Genomic DNA, 13,914 nt, shown 5'->3' on the forward strand with positions numbered 1-13,914 from the left:
TATAAATATGCAGATAAATATATTTTATCACCTGTTTCTGTTTGCTAACAAAGTTACGATTCTTCTATGTTTATACATGAATTCTGTATTTTCTTACTCAGGTTGAAACTTATATAATATATACATTTTTTATCATTAAATATTTAGTAGTTTAACAATCTATATATGTTTTATTAATCTGATATTTAAAAACTTTACCAATCTTACCATATTCAAAACTATAACACTGAACACTATCTCTGAATACTTGAATCATGGGTAGATCCTGGCCACACACTTAGCCACACAGTTGATAATTTGAAACTGTGTATCACACACCATTTAAAAATTATAATTAATTGTAAGTAATGATATGTAAATAAAATTACAGGAACAGTTTTGCATACTCCAAATATACAAATATGTCTTAAAACACATTTGAAATTATTTCATTCATAACACTTAATGATGAGTTTTATGAATGAACTATATAAACAAGGTGGCATTCATGTATTTTTCGTAGATATTGTGGATGGACATTGATTTCACCAGACTCTACCCTGCATTAAGGGGCCATCCATTTATTACGTATGCAAAATTCGGCAAAGCTTAACCCCTCACGGAGTAGAGTTTGCGTTATCTTTTAATACTACCGAATCCAGCATCGGCTTCGGCTTTAAAAAGTCACGGTACTAATTCAACTCCCATGGTAAACATATGGAAACACCATCATATTCAAAATTCAATAACTTAAAATGTCTGGATGCTGAGGATCGACTTATATTTCTCCATGCACAACTATCCTTGGTGCAAGCTTCTGTGTGGAGAACACAATATGACCCGCGGCATTTTTTTAATCTACATGTGCATGAAACACGTTATTGATTCTGCACCAGATGAATCAGGTGCTACTTTCATTATTAAGTACTCCTAAGTCAAGCCTGTAGAAATACCAAAATTGCATCAATAGAATTTTGTCTGTATTTTTTTAAAAATTACAGATAGGATAAGCTCTCAAAAAATATTTTTACTAAAATTTTAATTTTCATTATTAACCAATTATGGACCACCAAACCCGAATATACTATTTCTAGACTGGTTCACAGTTCTTCCGTATAATTAGTACTGTGTGTCCTTAAAGGACTCACGGTACTAATTCAGTTCCCATAGTAAACCTATGCAAATACCATATTACAAATTCAATCACTTAAAAGTTTTGAGTGATCATGATCAAACCTATATTTATCAGTATAGATGAAACCTGGATGTCAGATTCTGTGTAGTGAAAAGGATATGAGCCGCGGCATTTTCTGGACCTGCATGTGCTTGAAACGTGCTTTCAATTCCGCAACAAAGAGTCAGGTGCTAATTATAGTAATGAGTGTTCCAAACTCAGGACTGTTAAAGGACTGAAATTCCATCAAGAAAACAATGTCTCTATTTTTCTTCACTTACAACTAGGATAAGCTCTCAAAAGAATCTTTTTCCTAAAACATAACTTACATTATTAACCAATGCTGGTCAGCCAAACCCATATATTCTCTATTTTATGTTCAACCTTTTCAGGGCTGGTTCCCATTTTTCCATATCATTAGTACTTTGTGTCCTTAACACATTAACCCCTATCGACGAGTTAACGTGGCAGGAGGTAGTAGCCTACTGCCGAGCTCTGTAGCGTCATGGTCATGCATGATACACTAACGTGGGTGGTATTATAGAAAGGTAGACTGATGTAGCTCTACAATGATACTAAATAATCTGGAATATCTAGTTGCACTACAAAATACAGATTTTTTTTTATTAAAAAAACTCATTTTTTGGACCCAATTGTTTTTCTACCCAAAATTAGCCAGTGGTCGGAATCCGATTTTGTGTCTGGATTTTAGACTTTTTGGTCTGGGCTCTAAGCAAACCGGTATGAACTGCAAACAGACAGATGAACCGTTGCAAAAAGTAGGATAAGATGGGCATTTGGAAATAAAGAGTGGTCTTGATACAAAAATAATGACACCGTTTAGCTAAAAGAAAAAGAAAGAAAAGAACTCCAACTTTTACCCTTCTGCTCATGCGCGAGCCAAATAGCCAATGAAAAACGATGTTTCTAACACAACTAGGCGGTATGTTATTGAAAGATCACCTGGGATTTGGTATTTTCGGATCTGTTCAGAAATAGCTTTCAAAATGTGTTTCCTACTCGATTTTTAGGCGAAAATTACACAAACCTCCAGGGGTTAATGTGTTAGAAGTGGAAGTGTGATGACGTGACCAACGTCATTTCTACTATCCTAATTTTAACAAGATATTTCTGTTCAGGAAATTTATATAAAATTATCATATGACACAATCTGAAATAAAAGGCAAGTTAAACATTTTATTTGTAAAATTACTTTCAAAGTGTTATTCATCCCGTGGCAGATACTTCCGCCTGATAGGGTCCTGTAGAAAGACTTTGACCGTAATGGTGAAAATAAAGATTAAACCGCCGGATTAGATTCACACGATGGCCGACCGAGAGATATGCGTTGGTACATTACTGTATTTTGAATGGATATGTGTAGTTTTCAGTCTTTTGCACTCCTTGTGTTAATTTATATTACCGATAAGATGATTTCGTGTTGTCAGCGATATCATCGTACTTTATTGATAAAACGTCAGACTCCTGTGTTCGTACGATCGGTCTCAAATTGCGCTCTGCACCTTCGTCGTTAAGTAAGCGCCACTGCTATATGTCGATTTACTAAGCCAGTTTTGAATATTATTCCTACACGGTAAAGCTCGAAAAACAACTAAACTTTTAAGGTTGCGAATTAGTCTGGTTATAACTTATTTTATTTTTACCTGAAAAAACTTCCGGTCAAAGATCAAAACCCCACCGTCTACTTTCACTTTCGGAATAAGAACAGCTTGCTGTCAATTCCAAGGAGAATTCTGGATAAAGAATTGTACATTCTCATCTCATCATGAAACTTAATTGCCCAGTGTGTGCCGAAAAATACAAAAGTCCAAAAGTTTTGACATGTGGCCACACAGTATGTTGTCGGTGCTTGAACAGTCATATAACTATATGTGTCCCAATGCAAGGATACGACATAAGTGAATACCTCTCGAGCAGCGACCCTCCTAGGCAGGTCCCAGCCAAGAATGAATTCACATGTCCAGTTGACAGGTGTGATAAACAGGTAAATATTAAAGATTAATGTAATTTAATAATATACGAATGAACTAAAGAGCGCTTAAGGCAGTTACCTCCCTTCGTCGGAGGAACACAGTCCTCTATCGACTGATTTGAAAATTTGGACTATTAACCTTATGCAGACGTCAAGTGAAGAAACTTACTTTCCACTACTGACTATATTATAAACTTATATCATGGACGCTGACATTTCCTTGATATTGAGACCTTTTTATATTGCATAATTAGAAATAATTTTGGAAGTGGAGCCCAAATATTGTACTCTGACTTAACAGATTTTGAATGTTCCTGTACAATTAAGGTCCAACCATTTAGTAAACTTTCACCTTGGCACGATCAGTGACACTAAATACAGATAGAAGGGGCAGGGATGCAAGAGTCAGTTTAAACCATAAAGCAATACTTCACCCCATTGATACCTTATAAATGCATCTCATTAATGAAAAGCAGCCAACCCCTAACATACCATAGTAATAATATATTAAAACAAATACATTTAGAAGTGAGATGAAACAGAGAGAGGCAGATGCATTAAATAATCCATGATTGATGAAAACAATATGAAGAATTTGAGAACTTTTCATGTGACAACTTTATTTGGTACTACTTTTGTTACCATTTGAAAATTACAATCAGTTAATTCAAGAAGAGCAAGGAAGAATTGTGACATGCAGTCTAGCCTTATAAAAAATTGTAACATGCAATCGTGCCTTAGAAATGAATTCTAACAGTTTATCCTTTTAAAAAAATTGTAACATGAAGTTTTGCCTTAAAAATGGATTCTAGCACAGTCTAACCTTAAAAATAGAAGCACATGACACTGCCTTTTATAATGAATTATCTGCTAAATGGAAATGGTTATATAATATGGGCTACAAATAGGAAAATGACTAAGCAATCTTTACCACTTATAAGCATCAGCAAAAATAAAATAGCCATAAAAACATTCACAACTCAAGGTAAAATATATAACAATTTATTTAATATTAATAATAAATAAAACTATTCAAGTAATTTCTGGATATAAATCTTCCATTACATTTCACTCGTAATTAATACATTAATTGGACTGTTAACAGGTGCCATACTTTATTTTTTCTTTCCCAGTTCAGTTCCTCTCCACTTTTTCATGAGTCTCATTTGCTCTGAGTGGTCTTTCCCCCAGAAGTCTTTCTTATACTTCCTTGTAGTTTAACTACAATCCACCCTTTTCAAAAGTCAGGAAACCACGGATTAATTTTATACAGGCATTGCTAGATATTTCATTGTCCCCTTGTCTGTCTGAGAGATTAGCTCCTACTGGTAGATTTTTAAATTCCTCAAAATTCCAGTTGGCAGGTACACCTCATTTGAGGTTATGAGGTGTTTGGGCACAATTCTTTTCATATGTAACTGTGAGTGCAGAAATCTGGTCTTCTTAGCGAACAAAGAGCTTAAATACCTTTGAAGTGACTAGCTGACTCAACCGTCTAATTACTAACTAAACACAAAGCCTTTAGCCAACTGTCACATACCTTATGCAACCCCTTTAGCCAGCAAGGAAGTTAAAAATCACAGAACATGGAAAAATTCTAACTATATTTCCTCATACTATCACTGGCACAGTTACTGAAACAAACAAAATTAAATATAAAAATGAATCAGTTGATTCAAGAGTAGTTACTGTCTGTCATTCCCTGGAGAGTACATCAATATATGACATCATTCCTTTCATTTTTTTGTACATCTGCCATCAGCCCTTCCATTCTATCCAGATTTCTTCCATCTCTCTATTGTTCCTTTCGCTTTTGTCTTTAGCAACATTGTTCTATTCCACTATTCCATGCATTAATAATGAGTTACCTCTAACAGTAATATTATCCTGGTAATCCTAAAATTTTAAAGTTACTAACTGTAGTTGTTTGTTGAAAAAAGTAAAAATTTTGTATCTTATGAGGCAAACTAAAATGTATGTAACATGTTATGATTGCTTGCATAAGCAAAAGGGAATGGGTGGTTCTTGAAAATTGACCTGACCGATAATACAAGCCATACAGAAAACAGGAACAGAGATTATCCAGATTTGACGGAACTCATTGGCTGTGCCCATTCTTAGGGTGAAATTGAATAATGTGTGTGCCCAGCTCTCCATATGTAGCTTACATAATATGTTGTAAAGGTACTTTTCAAACTTTACAACTCATAGTTATTAACTATAGTGACTTGATTTTTCTGGCAGTATCGGTATACCAGTAATGAATGAAGCCATCATCATAAGGGAGACAGCAAACAGTAGTTCTTGACATCACAAAAACCAATAAATATGAGGCATTTTAAAAGTGTATACTTTGATGCAATTCCTATATTACAAAGAGAAAATATGACTTAGTAATTTACATTATAACTTGTTCATTTATGCCACTGGAGCCAAATATTTTTTACACATTCGAATGATATCCAGATACCAAGTGCAGCTTGGAGTATTTCAGAGCAGGGATGGTTCATTATCTTTGATAAGTTGATAAATCATAATATTGTATTTGGCTACTGTGCATATTCAGCCTATCAATAATGTACAGTAATTGAATGAAATATAAACTAAATCATATAAACTGCTTAACATGTCATGTTTTGTGTGTCTTTCTGCCCCATTAAATGAAGTAAACTACAAATCTTAAAAACTGTTTTCGTTATCTTCCCAAGTAACCTGGCTGACATCTGCCTTAAAGCCAAAGACAAGAACAGTTGATCAAGAAAGGTGGACAGGCAACATGCTTTCTGTGCAAATTTCTTCCAACAATATTAATCACATATGTTAAGAAAACGTTTCAAGGTTTGTTTATTATTTTGTGCCATCGAGTATATTTCATTGTACATCAGCATCATTTATCCAATATTGAATGTTCATTATTCCAGAATTTGTTCAGTTGAAGTTGATTAAATCATGTCAAGCATTTCTCCACTCACTTGGATGTAAGGCCAAGTAAGCTTATGGTATCACTGAATGGGCCTTATCCATCAACTATTGTTATTGCAAACTTCATCTCAAAGCCCTTTATCCCATTTTGAATAATTTGGCAGACAACATCCCTACACGAAGTACAAAGAATACTTAATTGCTGTCAGATATGACTACCATTAATTAAAAGAGCAGTAAGCCTCAATTGGTTTCTTCTCACGAAATACCGAATAAGATCAAACCTCAAGTTCATACAAATGATGTGGGTCCACTTTCAGACATGTCCTCATTACTAAAAATAGAAGTTTATTTCAGCTTCTTCTCAAACTCTACTGTACCAATTTCAGCTTCTTCTCAAACTCTACTGTACCAATTTCAGCTTCTTCTCAAACTCTACTGTACCAATTTCAGCTTTGTCTCAAACTCTACTGTACCAGTTTCAGCTTCTTCTCAAACTCTACTGTACCAATTTCAGCTTTTTCTCAAACTCTACTGTACCAGTTTCAGCTTCTTCTCAAACTCTACTGTACCAGTTTCAGCTTCTTCTCAAACTCTACTGTACCAATTTCAGCTTTGTCTCAAACTCTACTGTACCAGTTTCAGCTTCTTCTCAAACTCTACTGTACCAATTTCAGCTTCTTCTCAAACTCTACTGTACCAATTTCAGCTTCTTCTCAAACTCTACTCTACCAGTTTCAGCTTCTTCTCAAACTCCACTGTACCAATTTCAGCTTTTTCTCAAACTCTACTGTACCAGTTTCAGCTTCTTCTCAAACTCTACTGTACCAATTTCAGCTTCTTCTCAAACTCTACTGTACCAATTTCAGCTTCGTCTCAAACTCTACTGTACCAGTTTCAGCTTCTTCTCAAACTCTACTGTACCAATTTCAGCTTCTTCTCAAACTCTACTGTACCAATTTCAGCTTCTTCTCAAACTCTACTCTACCAGTTTCAGCTTCTTCTCAAACTCTACTGTACCAATTTCAGCTTTTTCTCAAACTCTACTGTACCAGTTTCAGCTTCTTCTCAAACTCTACTGTACCAATTTCAGCTTCTTCTCAAACTCTACTGTACCAATTTCAGCTTTTTCTCAAACTCTACTGTACCAGTTTCAGCTTCTTCTCAAACTCTACTGTACCAATTTCAGCTTCTTCTCAAACTCTACTGTACCAATTTCAGCTTCGTCTCAAACTCTACTGTACCAGTTTCAGCTTCTTCTCAAACTCTACTGTACCAATTTCAGCTTCTTCTCAAACTCTACTGTACCAGTTTCAGCTTCTTTTCAAACTCTACTGTACCAATTTCAGCTTCTTCTCAAACTCTACTGTACCAATTTCAGCTTCTTCTCAAACTCTACTGTACCAGTTTCAGCTTCGTCTCAAACTCTACTGTACCAATTTCAGCTTTTTCTCAAACTCTACTGTACCAATTTCAGCTTCTTCTCAAACTCGACTGTACCAGTTTCAGCTTTTTCTCAAACTCTACTGTACCAATTTCAGCTTTGTCTCAAACTCTACTGTACCAATTTCAGCTTCTTCTCAAACTCTACTGTACCAATTTCAGCTTTGTCTCAAACTCTACTGTACCAATTTCAGCTTCTTCTCAAACTCTACTGTACCAATTTCAGCTTCTTCTCAAACTCTACTGTACCAATTTCAGCTTCTTCTCAAACTCTACTGTACCAATTTCAGCTTTTTCTCAAACTCTACTGTACCAGTTTCAGCTTCTTCTCAAACTCTACTGTACCAATTTCAGCTTCTTCTCAAACTCTACTGTACCAATTTCAGCTTCGTCTCAAACTCTACTGTACCAGTTTCAGCTTCTTCTCAAACTCTACTGTACCAATTTCAGCTTCTTCTCAAACTCTACTGTACCAATTTCAGCTAAGCTTGGCACATAGCATCCTGACATAAAGCATTTGTACAAATTATCATGATCTGCAAAGAAAAAGGCAGCCATTTCTTAAAATAGAAAACTTTTCAATGACTTTTTTGCCAAAACCACTAAACAGAATTTGACCAACTTTTACAAGAAAATATCATAGCATAATAAAAGCCATCACCATTCTAATCTTTTGCAGATAAAACCTCCTGAGCCTGAATGCCCAACATGGACCTGGGCAGATCAGTTTCCAAATAACCTCACGATTGCATCCCTCATCGACAAATCAGAGAGAAATGATACTGGCCCTAAGAGCTGTGACTTTTGCTTGGAAGTAGGCAAGCAAGTAGTTGCAAGTGGGTTTTGTGAAGACTGCGTACAAGCCTTGTGTAGTAAATGTGTATATATACATCGTTTGGTACGGAAAGGTCATAATTTAGAGACTTGGAGCCAGTGTAGGCTAAGTAAAGATGCATCTGATGAGGAATCCCACAATAATGCTGATAAAAGAAGCAGTGATTGGATGCTGGGAGAGAAATGTACATTTCATTCCATGGAGCTGGCCAACATCTTCTGTAATGATCACAAGGCCATGTGCTGTATAATTTGTTCATGTACAGTCCACAAGTCTTGCAGTCTGATTCAGGCTGATGCCCTGTTTTCCGGAAACAATGATAGTTTTTGCTCAGGAGGCCTTAGAAGCAGACTTGCAGCATGCAATGAAAGGATAATGGAGCTGGTCCAGGACAGGCTGAACACTCTTGACTGTATTGATGATCGAAAAGAGACAATTTTGACACAGGTGCTGTCCTTGAAGGGCATTCTACAAGAATTGATGGAAAACTTGGAATGCAAGGTCAAGAAAAACTTAGAGGAGATACATACTGACATAAAACATGAAATGGAAGCCGACATGAAAAGATTTGAATTCCTGAAAGAAGCTGTGGCTGGAACAAATACAAGATTACAAGCGGAAGTTCATGGTCAGCATCGGACAAAATCTGTTCATATGTTTCTGGAGATTCAAAAAGAGTGTGGAAAAATTGAGGAAGAAATTGAGACCACAACTAAAAAGAGAAATGTATGCATACAGTTTGCAGTTGAAGACCAAGTAGAAAAAATGATAGATGCAGTCAAACAGATGGAGGAACAAGGAGATGTACTGAAAACCTCATTTCTTCTTGACCCTGGAAGAAAGTTCACTAAAAATCGTGAAGACAAAAACACAGAAAAACTCCAACAGTCACACCAGTATGTTGAAAAGGTACTTGAAGTGGATGCTCAAATTCCATCAGACAAAAGGCCATGTTGGCTGACTGATTGTGTCTTTCTCCACAACGGAGAGCTACTGGTGGTAGATAATGAAAATATGAGAGTTAAACATTTCTCTGCAGATTGCCACTATATGGGAGACTTGGCTATGTCAGCCAAGCCATGGGGAATAGCTGTCAGCTCAAATGACACAGACCAACTAGGAGCAGTAACACTTCCAGAAGCATGCACTATCTGTATTCTTGTACTGGTGCCAAATTTGAAACTAAGGTCTGAATTTCATACCCCAGGAGCTTGCTATGGAGTAGGCTTCCTTTCAGATGAGAGGCTTGTTGTGTCGTGTGAGAACAATAACAAGGCAGCCTTACACATCTTTTCTTCTAATGGAGATGAAATTGGACTGATAGAGAAAGATGAACTTTCATCTGGATTATTGTGCTATAAACCAAGGTATCTTTCTGTGACCAAAAACAACACCATTTATATTTCGGATGGTAGGCGGTATCAGATCAGTCATACCAACTTGGAGGGCAAACAAGATTCATGGTTCACTGACAGCAAGTTCATTGCCCCAGCTGGTATTGCCTTAGATCACAATGAAAATATTATAGCATGTGGTAATGGATCATTTAATGTCTTTTGGATTAGCAAGAAGATAGATGGTGAAAACATTCAGATTCTAACCGATTGGCAGCTTCCAAGAGCAACTGCCTTCCACCCTATAGAGGACAAGTTTGTAGTAACCCAGGACTCAGGCAAGTTGAAATCTTTTCTGCAGTTCTTTATACTGAAGGAAATTCCGAATAATGATTCACTCACAGTAAGTTCAATGCTTGAAGATGTATCGAGTTAGATCACACTGAAAAGGTTACAACATGCTGTAATCTGTCACTGAATGTGTTTTAGATGAGTGAGAAGATAAATGGTGAAAGCACATTGACAGCTTCTAAACCAACTGCCTGCCTCCCTCTTGAGGACAAGTTTGTAATAACATAGGACTCTGGAAAGTTGAAATCTTTCCTGTGAGTCTTTATATGGAAGGAAAACCCTAAAAAGACAAGTGATGGCTAGCATACAAACACTACTTGCATACATCTTTCATATTTGTTTGTGTGCACCTAACTGAGAACATCACAGACAACTGTGAGCAGTGGCAGAGAACATATGCCCATGCGTAACTGGCAGGCAGATTAGGGTCTATGGTGTTGTTTTTCCAGTGATTACAAGTTAACAGTGTAGACCCCGATATTCCACCTTTTAATGTGCAGGCAGATCTGGGTCTGTGGTATCTGTTCTTCCGGTGATTACATGCAAACAGTATTGGCATTGGTCTACTTAATGTGCAGAGCAATGTTCCCATGGAAACGGCGTGTACACCAAGTTTCTATACCAAAAAATGACAAAGAACACAAAAAACTGGTAATAAATTGCATAAAATGAAGGAATTTTATATGTATTAAAATTTAATACGTGAACTAATGTTTAAAAAAAAATGCTGATTTTGTTGCCAATTTATTTCTTCTTCTAAACATCTGAAATATTTTATCAGGAGAGACAGAGAGGCCAAGTTAACAGACTGCATGAAAGCACTCGTCTGGATGAATCCACAGACATGATTATGCGCAGACCTTGTTATATGTAACCCTGTTTCTTCTGTAGTGTCATTTTTATCTATATTATGTGTGTTAATTTTCATGATAATAGATTGTAAGGGTAGTTTACTAATTACAGTGGTTCCCCTCTTATACAACCACCCCTTCTGCACCAGGAAAGTGGTCTTATAAGATGGGTGGCCATTCCAGAGGGGGACTTTATTTGTGAGATGTGTATGTGTATATAGTGGGAAAGCTACTTGTAACTTCAAGCAGTTCTTATCTTCATTTAAAAGTAGCATTAACCATTATAATTTCTTCTTTTCTTAAAAACAGTTATTTCAAGGTGACATAAATTAATAGTTCTTATTCTTAGTCGTGAAATGTGAGTGGGGTATTGTTGGCATGCACATTACAAAGCCATTCAAAAACATTATTTAAATCTATGTACATATGTTAATTGTCTTTCCATTTACTCCATTTTCCCACTGCTACAGAATATTCTCCTTATCTTTTAAAATCTTGTTTATTCGATTCCCTCAACAAAATATTTCAGCATGTGAACTCTGTTGTCAAGTCGAATAACTTATACTTTTTCTTCTGAAGTATTATTTCTTCGTTTACGTGATGACATGTTAAAGTTTTGCAATGATTTATTCCTGTGTTGCTAATTGTATAGTACTGCAATTTAATTTTTCAGACAAAACTTTGGTAAATGAAATGCCTTGTTATAATAGAAGTGATACATGTACTGTCATGGGATTTTTTGGTCTTTGTCTGGTCCATTTTGTTCAAGGTTAATTTCTGTGTGTGTGTTAATCCACAAAATCTATATTACGCCTATCTGAACATGTTATGATCTAGACAATTACATCCGGTCATAATCATCATTTAAAAAAACAAAGAAATCTGCTGTGTTAAGCCCAAAGCTCTATCAAAACACTGCTGACCCCATTTCTATCTGACCATGTTGTGATCATGACAATTATGTCCAGTCATAATCGTCAATTTAGAAAATAATAATCTGCTTGTGAAGCCTAAAGCTCTATCAAACATTGCTGACCCCATTTCCTGTAAATGGCATTAATGATATAATATGTAATAATAACCTTAGTGGTACATGTACTTCAGCCAACACTTCCTTCAGTAACGCAAACCTGACAGTGGAAAACAGACATCGGGAAAGATAATCAGATTACTTACCTTACCATAATTAAATGTTGGTTCTGGACATATATTAAAATAAAATGTGACTGCTTGTGAGGGGTAAATTTTACATTTTTGCACTATGTTGTCCGCTGGTCACGTTAGCGGGGTGGCCTTTCTTGAGGGGTACTTTTGGACACACTCATTGTGCCAAGGGATTCTGGCTGTAAAGAGTCGGTGGCCACTGGTTAGTGGGGCTGTTCATGAGGGGGACCACTGTAACATATTAAATACTAATATTCTTTGTGATTGTGAGTCTGTTCTTTATGATGACATCATTTGTAAACACAGTATGTAATTTCAAGCTATTGATCTGTACTTTTAATCCAAGTAAACACAATGTGATTTGACTTCAGGAGACAAATTCTTGAAAAACCAGGCTGACCTGATCTGTGACTGGCTGGCTGTTAATGTACTTGATTTTTTGAACAAATTAGTGATTTTGAATTAGTGATTAGTGATTTTGAAATGATAGAGGAACCTCATTCTGCATTTCATTGCTCAGGTATATTTTTCTTCCCAGACAAGACATACTGACAAGTACACCACCAAGTCATCCAAAACCACCTCTGAGGATACACAAATTATTCTATCATTCCAAACAATAAATCTACTGGCAAAGAAAAGCAATTATTTACTTGTTTGAATCTTGTTAGGAATAAACTAAAATATTAATTTTTTTTTTTACAAAAAGAACCACAGATCCCATCAATTTTGTTTAATCAGTTTTAACTGATAGCCTGTTCAAACATAGCCACAGAAGTCAGTTCTGTTTAAAAATAGCAAAAGGAAAGAGAAGTCATATTCAGCATTGTCCGTTCAAACAAATATTTCCAACTTACGCATGCAATAATGATGAATGTTATTATTTCATTTTCTTAATTCAGATAAAGATTTAAACAGAAATATGAATAAAATAATTCTTCTACGTCTGGATTTGTGTTTCATTTGTCAGTTCTGGCTTGAAAAGTACAAATCCTAGTCCAATAGGCACTTACCTTTCAATGCTGTGTATGCTAAGCATCCATTAAACAACAACTACTCAGAGTAACTAGCATAGCTACCTATCACACTGGTGTGCTAATCACTGTCACATAATTCTCCAGGACACTGAAATCCTTGAAAAAGTACAACATTATAAAAATCCTGGATTCAACAGCCAACCATGTCATAAGTACATAAATATTTTTTGACAAACTTCACTTTACTTTGATCAGTAGCTATAAAGCAAGTATCAGTCATGAAGTGTGCGGGTTATGAAAGAGAGTTCAGGATATTAGGTCAAGTTAAATAAGCCAGACCTTAGTAGATAAGGATTTAAAGACATAACAATGTCTGTTCCTAACATTTTGAACAAATGACAGATTGCACCTGGGTGCACTTTGACACCTTGTTTTGATAGTATCACTTGGCATACTCTAACCCATTGTATTTTACCATGATGTTTTGAACACCTGCATCGTATTGTATACCATACAATATTGTATACTGAGTGCTGGTTTGCAGTTTTCCCCCAATTTGTTGTCCTATGTACCCCAAATCTTGACCCTCTACTCCTTCCTGGGCACACTGTTTTGTCAGGAAATAAAATTAAAAATATACCTACAACTTTTTGTAAGTGGATGCCCATCCACGTCTATGCTGGCACTAACAATGGCCAAAATTGCTAAGGTGATAAAAAGTAAGAGATGGCAATGACTGTTTATTTCCAATCAAAGTAAATGGAATGACAGAATCAAGGTTTGTGGCAGTTTGCTGACTTACTGTTTTTGACTGCCACTAGTTAAAATCAAAGTCTCCTTTTTGGGGCTTATTTCTTGGACTTCAATGCAACTTTTTGTTGAAAAGGGTCC

At 35.9% G+C, this 13,914-nt stretch overlaps 1 protein-coding gene across 3 annotated transcripts; it reads left to right on the forward strand.

Annotated features, from left to right (window-relative positions):
• Positions 1 to 2,004: 2,004 nt before the first annotated feature.
• On the forward strand, positions 2,005 to 12,989 carry LOC149801738 (uncharacterized). Of its 3 annotated transcripts, none has more exons than XM_089956051.1 (2): positions 2,005 to 2,500; positions 8,191 to 12,989. In XM_089956051.1, exons 1-2 carry the CDS (start codon positions 2,480 to 2,482, stop codon positions 10,114 to 10,116), a joined length of 1,947 nt encoding a protein of 648 aa, XP_089812177.1. In that variant the 5' UTR covers positions 2,005 to 2,479; the 3' UTR covers positions 10,117 to 12,989. The 3 variants fall into 3 exon arrangements, with proteins under 3 accessions (XP_089812177.1, XP_089812175.1, XP_089812176.1); XM_089956049.1 differs by having other exon boundaries at positions 2,008 to 3,158; XM_089956050.1 differs by lacking the exon at positions 2,005 to 2,500 and adding an exon at positions 3,695 to 5,984.
• The last annotated feature ends 925 nt before the right edge of the window (positions 12,990 to 13,914 follow it).

This window comes from Sinohyriopsis cumingii, chromosome 4 (genome assembly GCF_028554795.1).
Source record: "Sinohyriopsis cumingii isolate HCF-2022 chromosome 4, ASM2855479v2, whole genome shotgun sequence".
Taxonomy (NCBI): Eukaryota; Metazoa; Mollusca; class Bivalvia; order Unionida; family Unionidae; genus Sinohyriopsis; species Sinohyriopsis cumingii.